The 25,648-nt window shown below is 43.8% G+C and overlaps 1 protein-coding gene across 14 annotated transcripts in view; it reads left to right on the top strand.

Moving 5' to 3' along the window:
* DNAAF8 (dynein axonemal assembly factor 8) overlaps nucleotides 1-25,648 on the top strand; it is an 85,689-nt gene that overhangs the window by 27,616 nt on the left and 32,425 nt on the right. For 9 of the 14 annotated variants that reach the window (XM_048961943.1, XM_048961940.1, XM_048961945.1 and 6 more), the window contains 8 exons: nucleotides 1,372-1,539; nucleotides 5,683-5,877; nucleotides 17,036-17,180; nucleotides 19,314-19,617; nucleotides 20,514-20,648; nucleotides 22,315-22,421; nucleotides 23,786-23,884; nucleotides 24,929-25,083. In XM_048961943.1, the coding sequence (XP_048817900.1) occupies nucleotides 1,372-1,539; nucleotides 5,683-5,877; nucleotides 17,036-17,180; nucleotides 19,314-19,617; nucleotides 20,514-20,648; nucleotides 22,315-22,421; nucleotides 23,786-23,884; nucleotides 24,929-25,083 (1,308 nt within the window). The remainder of the gene's footprint in view (nucleotides 1-1,371; nucleotides 1,540-5,682; nucleotides 5,878-17,035; nucleotides 17,181-19,313; nucleotides 19,618-20,513; nucleotides 20,649-22,314; nucleotides 22,422-23,785; nucleotides 23,885-24,928; nucleotides 25,084-25,648) is intronic. The other 5 variants (XM_048961942.1, XM_048961944.1, XM_048961946.1 and 2 more) reach the window with 5 other exon arrangements.

Raw genomic sequence — 25,648 nt, 5'->3', positions numbered from 1 at the left:
TGATTTTCTTGAAGATATGTTGATTTCTAACAGTGGAGAACATAGTCTTCCAATCATAAGCATTCCCCAGTAGCAGAATTACTATGGAAGTTCCTTTGCAAAACCACTGTTGAAAGCAGTCAAGGACTTGGTAGTGCTATTATGGGTGATGCCACTGACCCATACAGCACTTTGAAAATGCACTCCTGCCCTGTGCTAAGAACATATTTTTAAAGGCACTCATCTCACTGTAAGTAGCTTTGTTTTATATATGCAGTAAATACAAAGCTGTTAATTCATCTAGAGATCATAGCAATGGTATAAACCATGACAAGGCTCAAGTGCTTTCTGTGTTCACCAGAACCCTGGTGAAGAATTGCAGTCCTTTAATGCAGACTTCATGTAGCACATGATGTGGGTGAGGGGTCTTTGTCTCACGTGGCTGCTTCTCTTGCTAGGCTGCTTTGATTGCCCGTGTGTAATGTTCACATACTTCTTTGCACTCTTTCTCCTGCTACCCAGGTCTTGGGATGCTTTGCAGCACTATGATGCCTCCCCAGGCTGTCTCATTCATCTTTTCTGTCTCTTTTTCAGCCCAGTTTCTGATGTATTCTGCTCTACTTTAGGCAGCGTTATGAGCCAATCAGTTATCTATTCTCCTGAAGCCTTGTCTTTGGTGCTAAACTGGTATCTTTAGAAGATGGTGGGATTGGCAGAGGTCCCTTTTGGGTCTAAAACAAGGGGATAGATATGTATATTGGTAGATAGAATGCCTCTCACAGAGGAGTACAGGTGAGAAAATCCATCAAAAAGGAATTGCCTCAAGTCCATCTACGATGTGGTTTCACTGGATTGGGACTGATAAGGCTTTGACCATTAGTAATCACTTATATGAGCGATGAAGTCTTATTCTAAAGCCTGTACTAGCTCCTCAGAATGATGTAATCAATTAGCATTGATTTTCTTGAATTAAGTTTGTATTATCTCATTACAGTTAATAAAGGCAGCACACAGCACCGCTGTGACATGAATGGGCAGTGTTGACAGGAACTCTGTTCTCAGTTCTTGCTTCACCTGGGAGGAAATGTAGGTTCTTCCTTTCACGTAGTGAAACTGGTGGAAGTTAGAGTGTGCAAGTTATGGGAGTCCTTGCTGACAAAATAAATCCTCTGACTTACCAAAGCCTACATGTTATTCCTATTTAATTTGTTGTTATTGATTTTCCTATTGGCTAAACCTCAGCCTAATCCACTAATCAAGTGAGAGTGCTCCCCGGATTATTATACGTTATGTGGCTCTACTTAAAAGCAACAGAGCAAGATAAGGGGGTTATCTTCAGCCTCTAAGTACAGCCATCTGTAAAAATGAAATTCTGTTCTAATGGATTTACAGGTACCTCCTGTGAAAATGAAAGGTGGACCCAAGGCTCCATTTCAGGCAGTATGTCTACAGCAGACCTGGCAAGAGGACGGATTGGCCCTGTCTGCTTGTGTAATGCCAACAGATGAATCTCCAACCCAGGACTTGATGCTGATTAAAGAAAGGTTAAAGAAGATTAAAGTAAGGAGCATTTAAATGTGCAAGTTGTGCAGAACTGCCATAGGGTGTTACCACTACCTTTCACTAAGAACCAGGCTTGGGTATGCCAATTTAAGCTCAAATCTCAGTGGCCAGGATAGAAAAGTGTAAGTGCTGCTCTAAATTAGAATGAAGTCCAGTACTGTGGGAACTGAAGGACTGCTTGCAGCTAATTGCCAGCTCAAGCTGCCCTCGGTTATGTTGTGCAGATGAGAAACCAACTCTGTATAGCAGTCTTTTGTTTCTGCTGCTCATTAACTGTTAATGTGTTTTTTGGTGGCTGTAACCTCATGGTGCAGAGATTTGCCTGGGTCCAGAGGAGACCTATCTTTGACATATATTATGTTTTGTGCTGTTATTTTTTTAACCACGTGAAGAATGTGAATTATGAGAGGGAATACTGTCTTGCTATTCAAACTCCCAAGAGACAGGACCCAGAGAAAGGACCTGAGATCCTGTTCCTTCTGTCCTGCTAGACTACAGTGTCTGTCTTGCACAACGAAACAAGCTGAAAGGTCTAGCACAAGCTGAAATCTAGCCTGTGTATGTGACACGTTGTAAAATAAGGCACCATATGAGCTTGTGTCCTGAAAACAGGGAAGATATGATATAGCAACTCTGGGCCATAATTTGTTGGTTCTGTTTCTTGACACCTGATTTGGACAAGAAGATTCTCTGAGCATCTTGATGCAACTGTTTTGTTTTCCTCTTTTAAATACTGCTTGTTAGGTACTGCCCTGAGACCTGCTGTGGCCTTGCTAATCCTGCCTGGTGCAGACACCTACACCTATGTTGTATTGATGGATGATATGCCAGGTGCATTGGGTGAACAGTGATCTTTGCATACCTGTGATCTCCCACAAGTCACTTGCATGAATAATGTTCCTGTTATTGAATAGACTTACCTGAGATGCTTGCCATGTGCTTTGTTGGGTATGCAAGCATCTCCCAGCTCATTCAAAAGCAACCCTTGTAACTTTGGCAAACTGGGGCTGGGTTTTCTATTCCTACCCAACATAATTCTTAAGTGGAAGAAGAGGTATGAACATGTTTTAAAAACATGCTTAAGCTTTCCTTGTTCAGCTGCAGCAAGCATTCTTTGCTTGCAACTGTCTGCCTGTGAGCAGTACAGATTGAATTTCCCATGATGTATCATAAAGTATGACAGCTGCGGCTCCAGTGTCACACAAGTAAATGATTGATGCTGCCAACGAATGTCGTGATTAAAATACTACTGGAAAAAAACCAACCCCAAAACAATAAGCAACTTTTCTGTCATTGTTCATCCATCTCTTGGCAAAAACCCCAGGGCTGATGAGAGAGAGCACCCTGCTGGACTGGGCAAGGGCTTGATGTTGGTTGCTGTCGAAGGTGACTGAGTTCAAGCAGCATTCTGTGAAACAGAGAAAGTGGAGGAACAGAGACTGACCTGCCTTCAGTCTGTTTGCCTTCTTGCTCTCTAATTTCAAGAGGGGAGTTGGCCAAGGCATCAGAGTTGTTGAGCACAGAGTGTGCTCAATGTATCCAGTGTCAAGAAATTGAACGACCTGAAGCTGCAAGCTCAGGTTGCACTGAGGGTTTGGTTGGAGCTGGGCAGGGTTGTATCACTGGTTGGCAGAATGAGCCATTTGAGTTTCCGGTCCTTGTATAAATTGTAAATGCTGTTTTACTGCCCTGTTTACAGCCATGGACAGTGCTGTTGAGTTCAGCTGGTATGGGGGAGAGGTGAACATGCCGCTCATTCCAATGGTGTTGCTCGAAGCAAGAGTGTGTAACGGAGGTTTTCTCTCATTAGAAGCTCTACTGGATGTCATTGTGATAACAATGGCTTTTGTCAGTTTTGCTTTCTTGAGGCATTTGTAAAGCTGCTGCTCTTTCCCCAACAGAGATTTAAGTTGATAGGAACAACAGAAGTCCTTCAGAAATGTCAGCCACAGCAGAGACAAACAGAAAACAACAGCAGCTCGTTCTGTCTCCCCATGAGCTGTTATTGGAGAGAAACATGGCAGGCTTTACTTTCCTCACACAGGTCTTCAGTCCTGTGCTGTAGAGTTAATGTAGAATGTTTTAATGGTTGAACTGGCTAACAAAATTCTTCTGTTGTGACACTTACTGGTTCTTGTTGTCTCTTACGGCACAGTGAGAACCAGTTACTTGCTTTACCTTCAAAATATGAATAGTCAGGAAAAATAACTGTTCCTAAGCATTCTTGATACATCTGCTGACTAAAAGAATGCTGGAAGGTTCCCGTTGTTTTCTCATTATGATGAAGACACGTCAAGTAGTGTCAATTTTAACTGATAGCATTATGACAAATTGATGTTCTAATGTTTGCAATGTGCAGAGTCCATATTCGGTGCTGAAGATGGGCACTCACAGACTGCACACAACACATTAGATGCAGAAACTAGGAAAGAAGTGTCCAACTTTGTGTCTCTGTATCTCGCTGACAGCAGCAAAATGACAGTTGTCCATAGATTTTCTTCAGAATGCAACGTGAATGTGATTTTTACAGCAGACACTGGGTTGCTGGTCTACAAGCCTGAGGAGCTGATTGTATTGAGAGGGCAAGGTTTCACTTTCTGCAGCTTTCCTCACTGATAATGCCTAAGCCTGATGTGGCTGAACATCCTGAGTGCATCTTTCACACGATGCTGAATTTACTACTGGTTTCTCAGAGGAAAAAGTTGTCTAAAGATCAGCTTTTGGCTTATTCGGTTACAATGGCATCCATTCCTTTATCGAGGGTTTCTGCAAGGTTTTATTCAGCATACATCATTCTGGATGGTGTGTTTGTTTGCCTTGTTTTTATTTATTTAGTCTTCCTTCCAAACAACTGATGACAATGAGGCACATTAGAATATTCCTGCGTGTTTTTGGTTTCTTGGGTTGTTAGAACAAATGCTTATGCACTCGCCTCTTGTGATTTCTGCATGCACATTGAGTTGTGTTTACAGGCACGTGTGATGGGAATTGGATTTGTACAGAGAATGCTTTCTAAGAATCTGCTCAGCATTCCCAATGAGGCACATTAACACATGGTGCTGCTCTGCACACGTGGATCGTTTGATGGCTCTGGTGGTTTGGAAGAGCTCATGATCTCCATTGCTGGATCTGGGGGCTTTTTTGCAGACCTTCACTGCCTGAGCTCTCCTTTCTGGCTGCTGTAATAGATGAGGTAGAAAAAATGCTTTGCATAATTGCTGCTTCTGTTCATTTCTGACTGGGCCTCATTGAGGTCACAAATTTTGTTCTAATTAGGAACCAACTTGCAAGAACAAAGGGCTTAGAGGGGAGGTTAAATGATGGAAGAATGTAACAAAGCCGCGCAGTTTTCAATATTAATGCTATTATCAATCTTGAAAATATTTATTAATTTCAGGATTTTTAGTTTTTATCCTTATGAAACCCTTTGCAAATCAATGTTTTGTTGTGTTTGACTGCTTTATAGTCCTGTTTATGACATTTTCTCCCTCTTCAATATGGTATATAAAGTGATTCAGAATAATACTGGTGGGCTGACAGATGTCACAAGCCTGTTATTTTGTACCAGTGTCTTACTATGAACTCTCCCATCGTCATCTATGATGGAGTTTTGTAGCTGAGCAGTCTGAGTGTATCAAGGACTCTGATTAGCAGTGCTGCTAACCATTCTCTGCCCTTCACCAGAGGGGTCTTAGAGACAAGTCTGTATGGGAGCACGTCCCCAGATTGAGGGGGGAGCCTTTCTGTGCAGGCATGACTGACTGGTGTGGACAGCATTTGCTCTCAAGCTCCATCACCAGTGTCAGAAACCCAAGCAGTGTTAGGCCTTCAGTTCTGATTCTGGACCTGGAAGTGGAAACTTCTATAGTTTTGCAGCAGAACTGGGGGAGGAGTGCATTTTCTGTGGGTAAGGGGCCAACTTTAGAAGGTCTGGGTGTAGGGATGGAGGTTGTGATGGTTTGGGAGGCTACAAGTTAAACGAGGATTTGGGTTTGGAGGCATTGAAATGCAGTTGTGTGGTAAATGCACGAGGTTGGGATCCTTGCAGGTAGAAAGAGCTGCTGCAGGTATATGGTGCAGCACAGAGCAAGAAGCCTCTGCTGCCATCACTGATGCATTTTAATTGGTGATTCTTTGCAGACTAAAGAAGATCTCCAAGAAATGTCCATTTTTTACCAGAGGATTTCTGAATTTCTATCCCTTATATGGCTTCCAGATGTTACCTGGTGGAGAGCAGAACTGTGCAGTTGCTTCCAAAGCCACCTATATCCACTTCTTCCTGAAATTCCCTCTGCCCTGCTCAGTTACATCCCTACTGTTAATCCTGATCCTCAGGTACTGTATACAAATGCTTGGACTTGATATTTTTTTTCCTTCCTGTGTCCAGTAGAATTCATCCTCCTGCATTACAGATACTTTGGTTTGGTTTAGCTGAGGGCTGAAATCTCTTTGAAAGTAAATGCTTGTAAGCAGTGTTGATTTTTTGCACGGATGTGTATGAGATTACAAGCAGACAGCACTGCCTGAGATCAAGTGGTTAAAATCGCTTGCCTAGAAGTGCCTGGAAGAACATTCACCACCTCATGCTATTCAGAAGTAGAATGATCAACTTTTCACTTCTGTCAGCTTAGCAAGTGCTCCATAAGAGGCATTCAAAGGAGTGAACCCTTCCAGTGATTCATGTGCTTTGTGCTAATTGGAGGAGCTAATTCCTCACTAGATATCAAACGCTGCTGTTAGGGCTCTATCCTACATAGTTCAAATATTTGCACTAGGTTTTCAAGGAATCTGTGAACACTACCTGATTTCTATGCCTTTTGAGGAATTGTTCTACTTGCCCATGACATCATCAGCATTGAGTTCATGATTTTTTCCTAGTGTTCCTAAATCCTGAAAAAATCAGGAGATACAGGTAAGATACTAGGAGATACTAGGTAATGGTAAAGACTGCAATTCTGGTTCACAACGAAGTTTAGTTCTGAAAATAATGTAGCACAACAACTTTCCAGTAATCCCCCAACCTGATTGAGATTGCTATTACAATGTGAGAATCAATGCCATAAAGCTTAGGAGCTTAGCAGTGCACTTAGCAATTTGCCTAAAGGTTTATCCCACTTCTGTGAAGGGAGAGGAGGCTTAATATTGTTGATTTGCAGTCACTGTAGCTTTCAAGTACAGGCAAGTGCAATAAAGCAAGCTGACGTTCTTGTAAAAGATAAATCTGCTGTATACTTGTAAAGCATCATTGAAAACTGGGCTTTTATGCAAATCCCCTATTAGGGGAATTATAAATCATTAGGAGTTGAACAGTGAGATAGCTGGCACTTTCTGGAGGTGGATCTTTGCCTTGATGCCATTGAAAGTGGAAGTCAATTTAAAGGCCACGTTCTCTTTCTATGCTCAAACGCTCAGTGCCACCCGGGTTTCCAGAGTGGTGTTACACTGTGACCACTCTGTATCACAGCTGCTTAATAGATGTCTTGCAGTTAAATAGGAAGGCTGCCTTCTCTGAGCAAGGCGCAATGAGCCGGATTGTCAGCAGGCAGCAGCTAACCCTGATGTCTGCCCTGAAGCTTCACAAAGTGCTACCAACTGAGAATGTTCCCCAGCCTCATTAAAATACCACCAGTGTGAGTTCTGTACTGAAAATTCAGGATCGTATTTTTAACTTCATTGCTTTGAAGACTTTGTTCAAGGCCTGTGATTATAGGTTTTCATTTTTCTTTATTTATTGTGGGGTGATGTATACAAACCTGAATTGATCAAGCACTCAGTACTGGCTGTTGGAAAAGCAAGCAGTGAACGCCCAGCTTGCTTCATGTGAAGCACAAGTCCTGAGGAGAGGAGGAAACAAATGGGTAAGGGAGGAGGGAAGAGGAACACCAGGTAGAACTGCTGTCTGCTTGTGTACTGACTAACTGTGTGTGGCTTTACAAGCAATTGGTAGCAGTAATTGTAATTACATTTAAGCACTTTGTTGGACTGTAAGCCAAGGTCTTGCTCTTAGCCAATTGTTCTAGTGTTTTCTCTTCAGTCCGTTCTGAACTTGGAACAAGTTGCTTTCTTTCTTGCTGTCTTTCTTTCAGGCTTTCTTATTAATACAGGATATACAGCCTATCAACCTGCAGTAATTGACTTTAGATATGGAGAGTAAACTCACAGAGCATGAAAACCCCAGGTTAGGAAATGACATCATCCTCATAGATGACGTTAACTGTGACATTCCTTGTCAGCAAAAGGAGAACTGTGCCAAAATGACATAGAGATACTTCTTGTTAAGCCTTAGAATGCAAACCTTAACCTTGGGGACACAGGAGATGCATGGCCAGCACTGGTGCTCGTGTGCCTCTTCTCATTTGTTTCAATACTGTGTGCTAGGTTCTGTTGTACTCTTCACAGTGTTCTGGACCCTGGGACTCTTGCCCAGGGTGCAGCCCTAACTCCCCCCAGCAGCATATATATGCATGTATATGTATATGTGTGTATCTAAGCTCCAGAGAAATGCTTTTGTTGTACTTCCTGGGGATTCGTTTCCTATGTGCTCCTTTAGTTAGTTTCCCTCCTGACTTCCAGCACAAGGGTTGTTTCATCTTCTTTTTTAGACAGTAGTGCCAGTTAAAGGCAGGTCTACACAAAGTTCCCTCTTTGCTTTTCACTGAAGCAAAACTCTGTTGTTGTTGTTGTTGTTGTTGTTGTTGTTATTATTATTATTATTATTATTATTATTTTAAGCAGTTTTGGATAAGCATGGATAAGAATTCCAGAACTGGATCCAGGACACCAAATTTGCCTTGATGTTGCAACTCCATGCTGTGAAAATCTTTACGTGGCAGAGGCTGAACTAACAGGAAGTTTGATGTGTGGGTGAGGGCTTCCAAAATGTGCAGCAGCTCTTTCATATGGTATTTCTATAACACAGATGCAAACTTAGGGGATTTTCCTGCTGGCTGGCAAGTAGGTGGCACCTGTGTGTTACCAGAAGATCTCTACGTGTAGATCCACGCAAGACTGAAACAGCAACGTTGTTCTGCTACGTGGTTGATGAGATTACAAATCACTTCATGCTATGGCATGGGTTCATCGCTTGTTCCTTTGTGCATTTATGGCACCTAATGTGGGCATGGGTGTGTTAGTCTTTGAAGACAAAGTGAAGGGCATTTCAAAACAGTATTCCAGATCCACTGATGGTGACAGCGTGCACAAGGTGACCTTTCCAGTTCAGGCACTCAGGTTAAATCCTTGTCTGGGATGTTCCAGCTCTCTAAATTGCATGGAAAGAGGAAAGCTGCTCGATGTGAAACTTCAGCGCCAGCAACAAATCTCCCAGGAGATGCAGCAGAAACAATGCTTGTGCAACATTCAAAGCAAGAGTGGAAAACAATCTGACAAACTGAGATGCCTCAACAGAATAAGCCAGGTCATGCAAAGAAACTTTCTGGGTTCTTTACTTTTGCCTAGAAATGAGGATGCCTTTTCCAAACTAAACCTTTCCCCTGGTTCCAGAACCTTCTAGAGGAGAAGCTGGAGGGGAAAAAAAGACATAGAAAGGATTACTTTCACCTGTCACATTTCCTTCTGCTCCTCTCCATACAATACATCCTGTAGGAAATGTACAGCTCTTATTTTGTATTTTACACTGAGCCTGACAAGAAGACCCTGAGCTGTACAGTTTGGATACTGTGATATTGTTTCTGTGCTGAGCATCGTGGCTGCTGAGCCTGATGCCAAGGCTTCAAGGACTTGATCACAGAGCTGCTGAACAGAGTGTTAGAGTGCTGGACAGGTGCATGAGGGAGGCAAAGGACCCAGAACAGCACCACCACATCTGTTTGCCCAAATGAAAGAGTCACTGGGGTGTTGAGACTTGCATCGTGGCATGCATTGGCCCCTATGACCTACAGCTCATCCAGGGTGAAGTGGTAAAACAGATCTGTTCATCTTGTCCTTTGTTTTCCAAACTTTGCTTGTGTCTCATCTTGACCTGAGTTGGCGTAAGGGTCCGGCTTTTGTCTAAAGCACCTTGAATCTGCTGTGCAGCCTGATAAAGTCATCTCGATAGCTTTGGTGAGAGCACTTACGTACATTTCGCACGTCATTTGGCTGATGAGTCCATGTGGAGATGAGTCACCTGTGGGTGAGGCATCCTGGGGCCTCTTCTATATGCATTTATATAATTGAATCCCGAGCTACACAGCTGTATCTCAGAGGCTTCACGAGGCAGAAGTGGGGAAGTTGACATCCTGCTGCTAGCTGAGCCCTGATAGTTTGTCATTGGTATTTGTAAGTAGAAAGCCTTCACCTTTTGGATGGAGGAAGGGCTACACTGATGTCTCTCAGAGTTGATATAGCATGGAAGACATAGCTTGGGGAAGAATAAACCATTGTAGTTGTTCACTTTTCCTGAAATTTGGAAGCTCACATTTAAATTGTGGCCATTGTCAATTATTGCAGAGGACAGCAGTTTAAAAGAACCATCAAACTAATGTGCTTAGCCATTACTACTGTGTGTGATGGGCAGAAGAGCTGGAAATGAGTCTCATCCTTTTCTGTGTTTAAGACATCTTTGTTTATTCAAAAGGGAGGTAAGAGGAAGTGGAATGCATCTTCACACTGTCTGCAATGCAGTCACCAGCACTGCACGTTTTCAGTGACAAGTTCCTTAATTAGCCCTCTCTGTCCTCAGCCTTTCTGCTGCCTGGCACATTCCTGCTGTTCTTGACTGTTTCCTGCACTGGATCTGGAGCAATCTGAAGTGAGCATGCGGAATGGGAAAGGAAAGGTGTGAAGAAAAATAAACTTTGTGTTAAGCTGGGTTGCACAAGGAATACTGCACTGATGCATTTGGATTCAAGACAGTGGAGAGAGCAGAAGGTTTGAGGATCATTGAATTGTAGAATGGCTTGGGTTGGAAGGGACCTCAAGGATCATCAAGCTCCAACCCCCCTGCCACATGCAGGGCCACCAGCCTCCACATTTCATACCAGACCAGCTGCCCAAGGCCCCATCCAACCTGGCCTTGAACACCTCCAGGGATGGACGGGGCATCCACAGCCTTTCTAGGCAGCTGTTCCAGCACCTCACCACTCTCTTGGTACAATAGGATAATGCAGTCTCACTCAAGTGTATGATGTAGAGCATCACATCAAAGTAAGCCTTGCCTGTGTGTTAGTGCTGAGGCCTTTGCTAGATTGGGACTGCTAGTGCTTTGTCTGCTGCTGTGGTTGGTGGAGCTGAAAGGAGATGTACAGGATTCACAGTCTGACTTTGGAGGTAGTGGAGGATGCAGCATTGTTCTGAGAGGGCTTTGGGTGCTGCCTCAGTCAGGGCAGCTGAGCAAGTCTTCGTATTGGAAAGCTCTTTGTGTGCAAGGAGATGAGATGGTGGAGTACATAAATTCTTCCTACAGTTCCTGTTTTCCTGCTGTGGCTGGGAAACAGTCTAGAAAACTCATTGCAACTTGAAAGACTCTCTTAGATCATCTGACAGCAAAAGCTATTTATTTGTTCTCAGAAATGAGAACAGAATACACTGTAAGCAAGAAGAAGAGACATTAGATTTGGTCGTACTTGTGTATGACAATTAAAGATTCATGCTTTTGCTGTACACAGCTCCGGTCTTCTCTGAAATGTGCTTATTCTTCTTTCTGCTCACTGTTTTGCTGTGGATTTCCTTCCCATAACTGTCTGGCTTCATCCTGGTAATGTTGTCTGAAAGAAAGCAGTGGCTCTGGGTTTCTTTTTAATGCTCTTTGAAGAACGATATCTGTTCAATCTGAGGTGTGTTGCAAATTGATTCTCTTTCTACTGTTTTAAGGTAGGAGAAATCAGAAATTGTCCCTCCTCCCCCCAGAGAAGGATACCTTCTGACAAAAATGAATACCCATAATGGGAGGTTGCAGACAGGCCCTTCCATTCCTGCTCCTTCTGATAGCAGCAATACGTATGGAGAGGGTATCAGTGCTGTAAGAAACTTCATTTATTACATTTGGAGGTGGTGATGGCAAAGTGATTTGGGCCTTTGAAGCATGTCAAAACCTAGGTCAAAGTATCCCAGCGGCTCCTGTAGCTGTTACTGGCTGAGTGTAGGGTAACTTTTCTCCCTGGTGTATACTGTGAGACCTAAGACTGTTTGAACGTTTTGCAGAGTCTTACAGAAGAGGCCTTTCTGGGTTGGTGTTGAAGCTGGGCTGCTTCTTTACTGTTCTGCACTGTGCACGGGAAGAGAGACAGCTCAGCACTCAGATGACACATCAGCTAGACTGGGGGAGACTTTCTGAACTGCTGTGTTTGCACTGAAGCTCTACAGCTCCTGTAATATTGTTGGAGGCATAAAAGAGAGAAACTGGCCCTGAGGTGAAACTGATGTAGTTCTACTGCCCTGTCTCTCTTTGTGCAGTATTGAAAGTAGCACCAAAGATGAAAGTAGCTTAGAGCTGAATAGTGTCAAAATCACCAAAATTATTTTGGGAGGAGTAAGGTCATTGGAGGAAGGATCACTTGTGCATTATGCATCAAATAGTTCTTAGAATATTGAGACAAGCTCTGACTCGATGCAATTCTCTGCTACATGCATGGGAAAGCTGTTTTCTTCCTTGCATTGCATAGGAAGGTGATCTCAGGAATTACTCTCCACTTACATTACATTTCTGTGAGACTAGACAAAACAGGGGCTTTCACACTGCAGTCATCTATGCATGTTTCCCTACCCACGGGGCAAAAAAAAAGGATTTTCTGGGAGATCTGAGACTTTTCAAGCTTCATTTTCTACTGCTTTGTGAAATCTCATTCAGGTTGGCTGCTAGAAAACAGAGTCTGACAGATCATAGGAACAATCTCCTGTGGGATCGATTCCCTAATGCGTGTGGCCACGTCCCTGCTCTGATGGGGTGGGAGGCCAGCCATTCTACAGCATGCTTGCCTTGCATCGCAGCTGATCCACAGCTTGCACTTTGAAACTCTCTAAAGGTCAGCTTTACCTTAGGGTTCACAGCTTGTATCCTCTCTGTCTGGGTGGTTATTATGAAGATCTCCATGGAAATATTGGCTGGAGTTGCTTTGACCACATATAGCCCTTATCTTTTCTTTCTTGGAAGTTTATAGTCTTAAAGCATGCTCAAGGAACAGCTTGAATAAGTAAAGACTGGAGTCTTGCTACGTATGTGGTTTGAAAGGCTTGTTTCTTCCCTCTGTGCTGACTGCACAATGCCAGCATTGCACACAGGAGCTGGCATCGAGTATTGGAACAAGGGAAGATCTTCCATATCCTGAAACCAGCGGTTTTCTTCTGTTATTTTCCACAGTGACCAAGGGTAATATCAAGGCTGATGGACAATGAATTGCAGGATGAAATGAGCAAATTGTTGAGAGATGTCAAAATGTTCATTTTTGTGTAGTTGTGGTGACTGAAATCAGGCGAAAAATGAAATTCACAGTTCTACTTTTAGGGAAATATGAAGCACAGCAAGTAAAGGAAGGAGGAAACTCAAAAGTCTGCTGAAGCAGAAGGGCAGGTGACCGAGGGATTTTAATGTTATCCAAATTCATTTCATTTCCCAGTTGTTTTTAAACATTTGTAGGATGAAGCACTTAATTTCTTTGCCAAGCAGTACAAGGAAAAAAAACCCTCAAAAAAGCCACAAGTAAATCATAGAATCATAGAATCATAGAATCACCAAGGTTGGAAAAGACCTAAAAGATCACCCAGTCCAACCGTTCACCTATTCCCAATAGCTCCCACTAAACCATGTCCCTCAACACAACATCCAGCTTTTCCTTGAACACCCCCAGGCTCGGTGATTCCACCACCTCCCTGTGCATCCATTCCAGTGCCTGACCACCCTTTCTGAAAAGTAATACTTCCTCATGTCCAGCCTGAATCTCCCCTGCCGTAGCTTGAAGCCATTCCCTCTGCTCCTATCACTGATGACACGAGAGAAGAGGCCGACCCCCAGCTCACTACAACCTCCCTTCAGGAAGTTATAGAGAGCAATGAGGTCTCCCCTGAGCCTCCTCTTCTCCAGGCTGAACATTCCCAGCTCCTTCAGCCTTTCCTCATATGGCCTGTGTTCCAGACCCTTCACCAGCTTTGTTGCCCTTCTTTGAACACGTTCCAGGGCCTCAATATCTTTCTTGCAATGACAGCATCGTAAGTAGCTCATCCTCCAGAATGGACACTTCATGCAATTGGTCCATTTTCTGTTCATAGTCTTATTGAAACCATGTTGAAATAGAATTTTTTTTCTTTCTAAAAGGTTTTGCAGCACGTGACTGAAACTACATGGGGAGACAGGTTTGTGGCTGTTGAAAATCAAAGCAGAGACTTGGAATAGTTCCACTACTTTTTGTTTTGCGCCTCCCAAGCCTCATGCCTCCAAAGGGACATTTTTCTCAGTTTTGGGATGAATTGTGCCCGGTGCAGAGACACGGTGCTCTGTGGAAATGCATCTGTATTTCTGGAATGCCTCAAGAGAAGCATAGCTATGAATATCACTTTTTCCCAAACCAGAACTTGACAAACTTGTCTTCCAGAAGCTGTGCTCCTTTCTGGGCTATGGCCTTGCTTATGAGGCATTACAGTCACAGCAAATTCTCGTGAGTGACATATCCTTAAACATCCTTAAATTTGCACTTGTACAGGTTGCTTGCTTGGCTGCCCAGAAAATGGATGAGAAACAAAATAAGGTGCTGAGATTGGGAAATGCCACATTTCTTTAGTGCTGTGACCTAAATGCCAGAGCCTTTTGCCTATTCAGGACTAAATGACACGATAAGACTCGCACATACGTGCTATTAGGGCTGACATGAACACAGAAAAATGTGTCCTGTTTTGGTTACAGCCATATAGAAAACAATGCAGTTCTTTCCTTGTCCTTCAGTTTGGTTTGTCTATTAGAGCATTTGCTTTACAAAGCTCTTCTCTGCTGGATTCCCAGCGTGATCATGGAGAATCAAGGCCTCAAGCTGCTGAGCCTGATCCTGCAGTGCTTTTTACACGCAGCTCCTGTTCACGTTAGTGGGCAATGCCCACACTGCAGGGCCACAGTTTTGGACCCTAGGAAGGCTCAGCCTCTCAAGAAGCAGCTGCAAATTCATGTTCTTGGGATATAATTACAGCTGGTGATACTGATGCAAGAAAGCAAATTATAGGGTAACAGGACTTGGCTAATAACTCTCATCCATTAATGTACATTCTTATATATTCTCCAGCCATAAAACTAGCCATACTGATTTTTTCCTGGCTCTTGATTTGAGGGATCACAATGACACACAGGTAAGAGCTGCCTTTCATGTGTTTCAGGCAGTGGAGAAGATGTTTGCAGTGCCAAGTGGATTTTACTGGCAAACTGTTGAAAGTGATGAAAAATGCTGCCCTAATGGCAGTGACACCGAGGTAAAATAAATGAATAAACTGATCACGTTTAAGTGACCTGCAATGTTTCAGTCTTTAGGTTTAGGTACAAATACTCAAGGTATTTTTCACTCGAACTTGAATGCATCAACTGAGTCTTTTGTGTCATCAGTATTGATGTAGTGATTGCTCTGAGCCACAAAAGATCTGGCTATGAAATATGCAGGTTGAAGAAATTGCTGCAGAAAGGAACAAGAGGGAAATTCTGATAAGCTGAAGATAGATGACTGTGAGTCAGTGTGCAACACAACTTGCACCTAACTTTGCTCCATGTACTGTCTACCTTAGCTACACTAACTGCCTGTGTTGGGGAAAAAAAGTCTATATACTTTAACCCAGAAGAAGGTAACTTGAATTAGCTCATCTTTCCCTCTGTGTAGGAACGCGCACTGAAACGTACAGGACTTGTATGTACCCATGTTCGTTGGTAACTGTGGTAACTCACCTTTTTTAGCTCTTGTGCAGCACCACGTGGCATGTTTGATCTGACAGAGTTCGGTTTCAGTTAGGATTGATTCAGAGAGATGGAGATATCTTACGTTCTTCCTGAACAACAAGTTTGGCTGATGACTGAGAGCAGTTAGCGTACACCAGGCTTGCTCCTGGAAGATACCTGAAGACCACAGTTACTTGTTAAAGATGCTGGGCACTTGGCACAGTCAGGAAATACCTTGTGTCTTGTTACAGCTCCTCAGTGTTTCTCAGAAGTGGGTCCATACAGAACATGGCACAGCAAGGGCTGGATGCTCCGGGGGGAAATGGCACGGCAGGAGAATAACGGCAAGGCAGGGTGCAGTCAGATGTTTCCCAAGGAAGGCAGAGCAGGTCCAGCAGCAGTAACCAGGGTCAGCCATGAGCCCGTAGGGACCAGGCCAAGTAGGAAAGTCAAGTCAGCAGGTTAGGATAACAGCCAGAATCAGTGATATACGAGGCTGGGCACAGGAAAGCCTCAGAGGCCAAAGCTGAGTGCCTGGCTCCCAAGCTCAGGGAACCAGGCAGTTGCTGAGGCTTTTCAGTGTTAGACAGCTGCAATATCAAGACTGGCCTGGAGCCCAGGCAGCTAAACCCTGGGGACTATCAGAGCTGCTACAAAAACATGCTTCCTTACTGGCTGCTGCGAGCATTTGGTTAGTATCAGGAGAGCTTGAGCTAGATGAACCTAAAGAAAAAGAGCTTTTATTCCTAATTGGTACACTTTCTTATGATTTAAGTAAATTTATAACTTCATTTATCATGATATTATAAACCCTGTTATGTGTTTATGGGGGGAGTAGCATTTCATTTAAAGCGACCAGGAGTGATGAATTCATTTTGCGTTCAGCGCAGACATAAAGCTTGCTGCTGGCAATAGCACTGTGTGTCTTTACACCCAGGAGAACCATGCACAAATTTGAGGCCAATGCAATCGTGCTTGTCTGATCTGCACCTAGACAATTCATTACCTGCAGTGTGTGAAGCACCACAAAACTTTCTGGTGTAAAGCACGTGCCTTTTGAAGCAGTATGTTTCTTTTCATAGGGAAATCCAGAGCTCAGAGTTGTTTGTTTTCCTTTAGATTGCAGACATTCAGTACATACAACTCTATGTCTTTCTGTTTGCCAAGATGAGCTGAATTGGATTCATCTGACAAAGAAAAGCTCAAAATGTAAATCTGGGGCAGTGTCTGTCTGATTTATTTTTTATGTTAATTTTGGTATTTTTGTAGGTATAAAGAAACAACTAATTGGTCTATTTTAATTTAGCCATCTTTCTGTAGTATACAAAGTTAAACAGCAGGAGTGATGCACTTTATTCTTTGTCCCAGAGAACACGCAGTTTTTTACTAGTAGGTTTATGTAACAAAAGGCACAGCTGTATCAGTAGTAATACATAATCATTATTCAATCACAGCTACCATGCTTATTCAATCTGAAGGTAAAAACCTACTGTGCTGAACTGCACGTAAGCACAGAAGAAAGCCTCTTCGTAGCTCTGATAGTGCAGGCAAGGCCTGAGAATTAAAGGTGAGCGGAAGGAATGCAGCTGTGAGGTCACTGTGGACTTGGAAACATTTTGGCTCATTCCACCACTGTGCTCTTGCTTCCAGGTTGCCATGGTGTTGCCGTTTGAAGCTCTCTCCCAAAGATCCCTAGCTGCCCATCACGTGTTGCAGCTGGTGCTCAGCTCTGGGCTGGATACCTGTGGACTCCACCTGCTCTGCTCTCAGCGTGATGTGCTGCTCTCTAGCTCAGGTGAGGTCTGGTTTTCCTTCAGAGATTCCATCCTGTGATGGTGCTGAGGGGAAGAATCACCTGGTGCTGTGGACGTAGGGAAGAGAGTAACAGATTTCCAAGAGCCTCACATCAGTGCTTGTATCTTTGCCCAAAGAAGTGATCGAAAGAAGCAGCACAAGGTCTGTTATCGATTCCTAGTGCTGAATATTCCCCCGTTGATTTTTTAGCTCTCAATATATTTTTGTGGCTCGAGCCTGTTTCTTTTTTCCTTTGCAGAGGCTTTCCCAGATTCCAGTGCTCAGGTTTAGGCTCATGCAAATTAGATGCACTAAGTTTCCATGGATTTTTCTGGAGGTTTTAGCTATAGATACTCCAACCTCTCTTCCTCAATTGCCCCCCTTCCAACTCTTCTGGGACTTCAGTCTTAACTTCTTCAGGAGCACGTGCAAAAGGAAACTAGTGGCCATTTGTAACTGACATTTTGGTGATGGCTTATCAGACAATGCGTGTCACAATTTGTGAATAGAAGACAGTCTGAGATACGACAGCAGAAAGGTGAGGCAAACAAAAGCTATATTGGGTCCCTGATGTCAAATCCCAAAGCCTTTAACGTCAGACACCAGTGTTTTCAAATATTTGCCTGTGCCAAGTCTTCATATTTTTCCATTTGTGAAGCAGTGATAATGAAACCTGCCTCAAAGCGTGTACAGCAGATTACTAGTTGCTAATGGAATATAACCCTAGAACAACAAGCAATTATACCAGCAGCAAAATGTAGAGATGGCTCCTGATGTACTGTGGCTAGTGCTTTCTTTTAAGCCAAAAAGTTCTCCTGAGAGGTTTGCATGTGACACCACAGTGAATACAATCAGTCTCTACTGGGAAAGTTCTAGGCAGACTGAGAGAGAAACAGGCTTCCTTCTGCTTAGACAGAAGATGAATGCAGACCTGCTTAATTAGAGAGAAACTCTGCAATCTTCCTACCCTTTTTTACATCTGAAAACCACAGGAGCAGACTGCCTTAAAAATGGGATTGCAGTTGTCTCAGCATTGTGCGTGTAATACATTCATGCTGATAACTGGAGAAATGAAGGAGGACTACAGAAATGAGTAAGAAAACCATAAAATCACCAGTCATTAAGAACTGACAGGCAGCAGATCTGCTTCAGTGCTCCCAACTCTTACCATTATTAACATTTTGTGTGAAGAACAATTAATTTCAGCTGAGAACTGCTCTGTGAGTTTGAAGACTGGATTATTTTGAATATTTTCAGACCACTTCTCCATTCTCTACCTGTTCTGGAGATTTATGTTCTGCCTTCTGATTCTCATGCAGCTAGTGATGTAAATGAATGCATTGAAGTGTCAGGGAAGAGAATGACAAGTCTTTCTGCTTTTGTACAGTAAGAACTGGAGAGGAGCCAAACTTGCTCTTTTCTGGGGTTACTTACTGAACCCCAGCAGTACTGACAGTGAGCATGGAGAAAGGTTTGTCAGAGGTGTAAGGAAGAATTACTGCAGGAAATGAGGAAAGCCACAAATCCTGGAAGGGGAATAAAGCTGGCTCAGCAAATATTGGAATACATCTTTATACAGCATAGGACTTGTTTATATGTTTATAAACATAGGACTACGTTTATAGAACATAGGACAAATCTTTATTTTATACAGAGGGAAATAAACCAGAAAAGATGTGGATGGATTTTCAGCTTGCAATCCTCTCCCTATTTTCCCATATCTGATGAAAATTACGGAAAGTATTCTTCTTCTCAGGGCCATGTTCTTGCCCTGTCTCCCCTTCAGACCCACCAGCCTTCCTTGTATGAGACAGTATACAGCACCAGAAGTTAAAGTGCTGGCTTCTGACAGCTGGCTGCTGCTCAGTAACTAACCCTATGCACACCCTTATCCACAGCAAATATGAAGCATCCCACTCTTTTTTTCTCTAACAGGTAAGCTGCCTTGAGCAATCTCAGATTTACAGTTGGGTAAAAATGTGCAGCTGGTTGCCAGTGTAACACCTGCAGGACAGATAACCTGTAGGTTACTTTGTGCCCAACTATGACAGATCTGAAAAAAGCACTGGAGTGGAATGAATGACCTTGGGGTGGGCTGTTCCATGTTTTATTTGAATGCATTTGTCTTTCACAGGAAAACTGCCTTCTTCCTATGCTTCAGAGACTGACAAGGTGCTGGCATTAGGGGTGAGAGGGCCTAAAGGAGTTAGCACCATGCAGAATATCACTGGGCCATCTGACCCGCAGCTGGCTGGCGTGACAGACTGCAGTTCCATCAGTGCCATCTACTGCACGAGCCACACAGAGCCTCTTGTCCACCTGCCCCAGCAGGACAGCTGTGTGCACAGGGAGCTGTGCCTCTGGTTTGGAGGGAGGGCTGCTGATGCAGCACTGCATGGTGGTATCCTGGATCCGACTCCCAGATACAACAGAACAAGGTGAGGGTGCTGGCCTGCATGTTTTTGAGTGATGGTAGTTCTCCCAGGCAAAGCCGTGTGGAGGACAGACAAGCACACAGTTGGCATGCTTTGTCTTTATTGGTCTTCTGCCAAAGGTCTGAAAGAACAAGAGTGAAGGATGGGATCTGTATACTGTTTCAATTTTCACATGGGTTACTACAGTCTGTAAAAGCACATCTCTCACATCCCTGTCTCCCCTCGATATGTCAGGTGTGGGATTCCTGCAGTTGCCTCCCATCAATTCTTCCCTGGAAGACCTTCAATTCCTACACTTGCAACACCTTCTGTGTCAGTAATGGCTGATCAGCCTGGTTTGAAAACTCCTCTAGCTCTGCCTGGTGTTGGAAAAAGGCTGTAAGATTGCGTGCCATTGAGCAGCCTGTTCTCCAGGTGCAGCTCTGCCCTTTGTCCCTTTCATATTAACAGATTGGAGATAAGGAGCTTCAGATGGAAAAGGTTCTTGGGAGGATTATGACAGAAGTGTGTGTGAGAATGAAGGATGGCTTATAAAGCAAATTGGCTCTTAAGCAAATTAGCGTGAATAAAAACAGCTTAGGAACTGGTGGCATAGCAGTGGGGTGCCAAAAAGTTTAAGGAACTGGAAAGACTCAGGAGTCTGGAATCTTGCTCTTGGATAGAGCTGAGTATAGCTGCAGAAGGAACTGGGTTATTAAGTAGCTATTAATCCATCATGCACCCTTCAGCAATATGTATTCTACTGTGCATAACTACAATGAGGCAGGCTGTAGCTCCCAAAGGCTCACATTTCTGTTCAAGATAGCCAAACCTCTCCAGTGTTTTTTTTATTCTTAAAGTTGCTTGGTTTGTGACATTGGTGGTGGTCTGCTATAAAGTCTGCTCGTGGCCTTCCTCAGCAGAACAGAGGTGCATACATCAGGGAAAAGGAGTGAAAAGAGAGAAGAAGAGAAAAGCTTCTGTTCAGCTCTGAAGTCAGCACTCAGCAGCCCTTTCACATTGTCCACAGCTGCAGGAAAGCAGAGGGAAGCTGGGTCAGTAGTCTGGGGATACCCTTGGCTCTACTCCTTCCCAGCACTTTTTTTCCCTCAGTAGCCTTCCTACAGTGCAGAATGATCACTTACTTCCTGACAACCCTGCTACTTCCCAGATGGAGACTCAAACCTAAAACCCAGCAGTCTCACTCAGTCCTATGAATCCTCTTCCTAAATGAAGAGCCCTGCTGTGCTTGAGGTCCCTTTCCTCAGACTGCTGCTGCAAAGACACATCAGAATAGGCTGGCCTGCACAGGTCAGAGAGAAGAAGCACTTGCATTTTTTTGGGCTTCTGAAAGACACCCCTTGGGTTTTTCCAGGCAGAAGTGGATCTGGGCCTCAAAGCATTTGGCCTACAGTGCTTTATCAAAAGATTTGGCTTAGGGCTTCAAGGAATTTCCAACAACTGGGGTAATATGAATCTGAGACACCCTTTCCTGGCTGCTCTACAGGGCTGTGTAATAGTCATGTGGAGTGCCAGCCACTGGGTTTTTTAGGCCTTAGGCATCTCCTTTCAATATAACTGAATTAAAGATGTGTTGGTGTGGTGGAACTCCCCTGCAGCTCAGGCAGTGCCCTGAACCTGCAAGTTCTGGGCAGGTTTTACAGTTCCCAGCTGCTCAGTGCTGCAAGCACACTGCTGGTGGCAGAGAGTGAGGGGTGAGGGGCTCTACAGCCTTGGTGCTTTCTGCTGTGGGGAGGAGTGCATCCATGTGGAGCTGATCTGATGCCCGCAGAGGGGGTTATGTGTCAGAGTTTGGCTTTGTTTCCTCATGAGCAACAATTCATCATTTTTAGTTTATGATATGTAAAACTCAATTTGGCCAACTTTCATTCTTTTTATTTTCCTCAAGGATGTTTTTTTTCCTACAGAGATGATGAATTCTGCTCCTCTGGTATAACTCAGCCAGTCCAGAGTGCTGCTAGAATTGTGCCCATCTCCTAATGCTGGTAATTTGACCCGTTGGGAGATCAGAATACAAGCTGCACCTCAGAATTCAGTTTGTCAGATTTTACTTGCAAATACTAGTGGCTTCTGTCAGTCTCCTGGGAGTGAACAAGCAGGATGTATTCCAACTCAGTAGCAGGGGAATGAGGCAGACAGGTTTGCCTGAACAGCCTGCATTTCACAGACCTAGCCAAACTGTTATGCAGACTGCAGTTTGCCTTCTCAGTCCCTGGCTTTCTGAACTGCACCTTATGTTCGCTGTGCCGTCATTTGGTCTTTTTGGGTATGCAGGAATGTGGAGAGGTTTCACTGTGATGAACATCTGTGACAGTCTTGATGGTGCTTGTTACCCAACACGAAGCAGCAGAGGAGTACTGTGATTGATTTAAAACTACTTAAGTTCTGGCTAAAGAACCAAAAGTAAATAGCAGCTGTGATGTATCTGCAGGGTAGGAAAAACACTGATAATGTAGCCTGACATTTTTTTATTTCCAAACTGGCCACTTTGTATTAGGTTGTGCTATTGAGCAAAGAGACCCTTGGAGGGAGTAATAGAAGAGACAGTCAGTCTGAGAGAACTTGGTGTAGCTCATGGCATTAACAGGAGGCTGGAATGGCCTTTCCGTTACAGCTTTCTTGACCCTGGGTCTGTTGCAGAAAGGGGGTTGGACTCAGAACCTGGCACAACACCTTTTAATATCTGCTGTTTTTCTTTAGGTCTCAGAGTCCTTCATCAACTAGAGAAGAAGCAGATGAGGAAAAGGTTCATCTCCAGGGCATGGTGCAGTCTCAGCCTCCAGCAACGCTTGTCTCACCTACCAACGGTTCGTAATAGGGAACTAATCTTGAGGTTTTATGGCTCTCCTTCACTGACAGTTACCTCACTCCAGTGCACCTGTTTCAGGAAATTCTGCCTTACTCAGTGTTGTGATCTGGCCAGGTCCAGAGCCAGAAATGAATTTCTACTGAAATGCTGTTGCCTAAAATGAAGTGACAGAGAACTGTTATCACATCATCCTCCTCATGGGAGCAGCTGCTTGAGTCCTGTAGGCTGCTTAGGTTTCACTTAAAAACGCACACACAAAAACTCCCACAACAAATTTGTGCTTGTAAGGGGGCTGTTTATCAAGGAACTATTGTGATTACCTAACAGTGTCCTTAGACTGCTTGCTTAACTGATCAGAAATCAACTCTAGACCAGTACAGGTAGCTGAAGGTAATAGGGTGTGAAATAGTTAAGAATTCATTCAAGCCAGGACTGACTATGTAATCAGAAAAGAAAGCATTTAATGGGACTAACATTAACTATCACCTGACTCCTCTATCCAAGTGCCCTTTGTAGGAGCAATCTTCTGGCTTCTAAATTTCTAGCTAGCTAGCAGCAGCTTGACTGTGTTCAAGGGAGCCTGCTGAGCACTTGGTGTTAGGACCGGCTCTGAGGGATGGGAGAGGTGTCTGCTGCAGATGGGCCAGTGTGCTCCTCATCTTCTGCAGTTGGGCCTGGCAAAGCAGATCTCAGGTGCAGGTGATTATGAGACAATGCTATTAGAACATTGCTATCATGTTTCTACTCCCACAGTTGAAAAGATTTCCACAGGAAGAAGGGGAGGGAGAGGGGGGGACAATATCAAAAAGCACAGAGGGGTGTGGAATCTCAGCAGCTGTCAGGGAAAGGATGACTGGAGGAAAATAGGATCATACTGACGTAGAGAGAAGGTAAAGAAGGTTATATTCCTAAAGGAAAGGAGTTATGAGAAAGGAATGAAAACGTAAGATGAAAGGAGGGGAAAGTGACAGGAAAAAATGGAAAAAGGAAAGAAAGGAAAGTCTTACCTTTGAGATGCAGTCTCTTGTTTAACTGGGCATGTTAATTCAAGTAGGTTGGCATACAGCCATTGGCTCCATGTTATTTGGGATTGGTATTGATGGCAGCTGGTTGCTGCTGATGGAATGACTCACATTTTCTGCCTCCCCTTCCTTTTATGGCTATTAATGATTCACATTTGATGTGGGCTGCTGAGTTATACTACACCACGTTCCATCTGTATTTGGGCTCAGGAAATCACTTTCAGGCTTTTCTCCTCAGATAACTATCATGACTCTCAAAGAGAAGCCAAAAAACTGATCTGGGAGCAGACACCCTGTGGTGTGTTAAGCAAAGGAAACATTTACCTATTCCTTCCACCAGGTCTGCAGCAGCTTCTCCTTGAGATGGAAAGATGCACCCATGGAGAGCATGCAGAACAAATATGCTGCTCCACCCACCAGATGTATACACTTCATCTCAGTAAGAAAAGTTCTATCGACCCTAGCAGATTTCCCATTAGTTTGGGATGTGTGCATGTGAAAAAAGAAAAAAGTTTGTTTTCTTTAAGTGTTATTTGCTAGAGATGAACCGAAATCTTACCACCTGCAACTCTGAATTTTGTTTATTTAGAGCTTTCTTGGAAGTTACAGAGATCTGCCACCCTGTTGGCAGTGAGCTTGGAGTTAAACCTGAAAAACAGAAGTTAATAATCTGAGATTCTAACCCACTATCAACTCTAGTTGCTTCTATGGACTTGTCTGGGGTGAGGAATACAAGCAGAGCACAAGTAACCAGATCTAGTGGCTGAAGCTTAGGTAGGAGGGAAACTCAGGTAGTAGAGAGCAGGCTGGTGCCATTAGGATCACCAAAGACAGGAGTCTGTGAAGCCACAGGTGGTACCAAGCAAGAGTAGAGTAACATCATGATCAGAGGCTGGTCCAAAGATTCTGTAGCCTATGCCACGTGCCAGCCTCTGGGATGAAGAGTAAAGACTGGGCTGAAGAGGTTCATGCTGGTCAGGGTTGTGTAAATTGTGGTCTTGCAGACTAGCAGTGGTAGCAGAGAGGAATAGCTGAGGCTGCCTCACACGCCTTGTAGTAGACAAGTCAGCAGCCAGTCTTGACCTCGTTTAGTTACTCATCACTTTGGCCAGATTTATTCTTAGTCTTCTGGGGATCTCAGTGCTGTCAGCTTGCTCAGGCACAGCCTGTTAGGGGTGGACACAGGGCCGTCATAGGGCCTGAGAGCACAGATAGCTCAAAGATAGATGAGTAGCTCGTGGATGGCTGGATAGACTTTATGAGATAGAATGTCTGGAGCAGGTGATTCACAAAGAGATTACTGATAATGCCATAAGCTTTACTGTTGTATGTTGGCTCCTGAAAGCAGCCATTATAAGATGGATAGAAGAAATAAACCATGAAATACGGTGTCTCTATTTGGGATGTGCTTTGAGTAGGATCTGGCTGCTGAGAGTTTCTTTGCAGTAATACCACAGCTTTTCTTACCTCCTCTTTGATCTAGGGGACATCATTTTGACAGTGTCACCTCTGGTACCTCCTCATGTGTATGGTAACGTGATTGCAGTCTGTTCTCGTCGAGGGTTTGCTCTGCAAGGAATCAGACAGCTGCAGCTTTCACACAAGCAAGCCATTGTGCTGAGCATGACAACAAGTCAGGTACCAGACAGAATGCACTGCTTGGTTGTATAACTTGGCTTCACATTTTTGAAGCTTACTGTGTTGTAAGTTGATGTGTGAGCTGACACTTCTTTAGCAAGTGTTCTCGAGGGCACTCATCATCTCTTTACCAGCACTCGTGTTCTCTATGTTCCTGTGAGTGGCCTTCTGGTTACTTTCAGTGCTGATGGTTTGGTTTTTTTTCATTAGTAAGAAAATCCCACTAGACCTAAGCCTCTCACTGAACCTAAGCATAAACAGACTTGCTTCTACTAAAGCAAGCATTAATTTTGCCATTGATCTCAAAATAAGAAAGAACAGGCAGTTCGTAAATGTTTCAGAACTTTCAGAAATGAAAATAACAATTTCTGATCTGGAAACCTGTATTCAGAACAGTCTTTGTCTAACAGACTGATGTGTGACTGTGTGCTTCACAGTCCCTCTGGGTCTGCTTGTGGCCTTTCAGCATGAGGCAGTCCCCTAACTTAATGCATTCAGATGGCTTGCAAGAAGAGCTTTCCTATCGTCAAAAATAACCTTTTTCTTTCTCTCAAGCTCTGTGTAA

The sequence above is a fragment of the Lagopus muta genome, chromosome 15 (assembly GCF_023343835.1).
Source record: "Lagopus muta isolate bLagMut1 chromosome 15, bLagMut1 primary, whole genome shotgun sequence".
NCBI classification, from domain to species: Eukaryota; Metazoa; Chordata; class Aves; order Galliformes; family Phasianidae; genus Lagopus; species Lagopus muta.
This window is presented reverse-complemented; position numbering and strand designations above follow the sequence as displayed.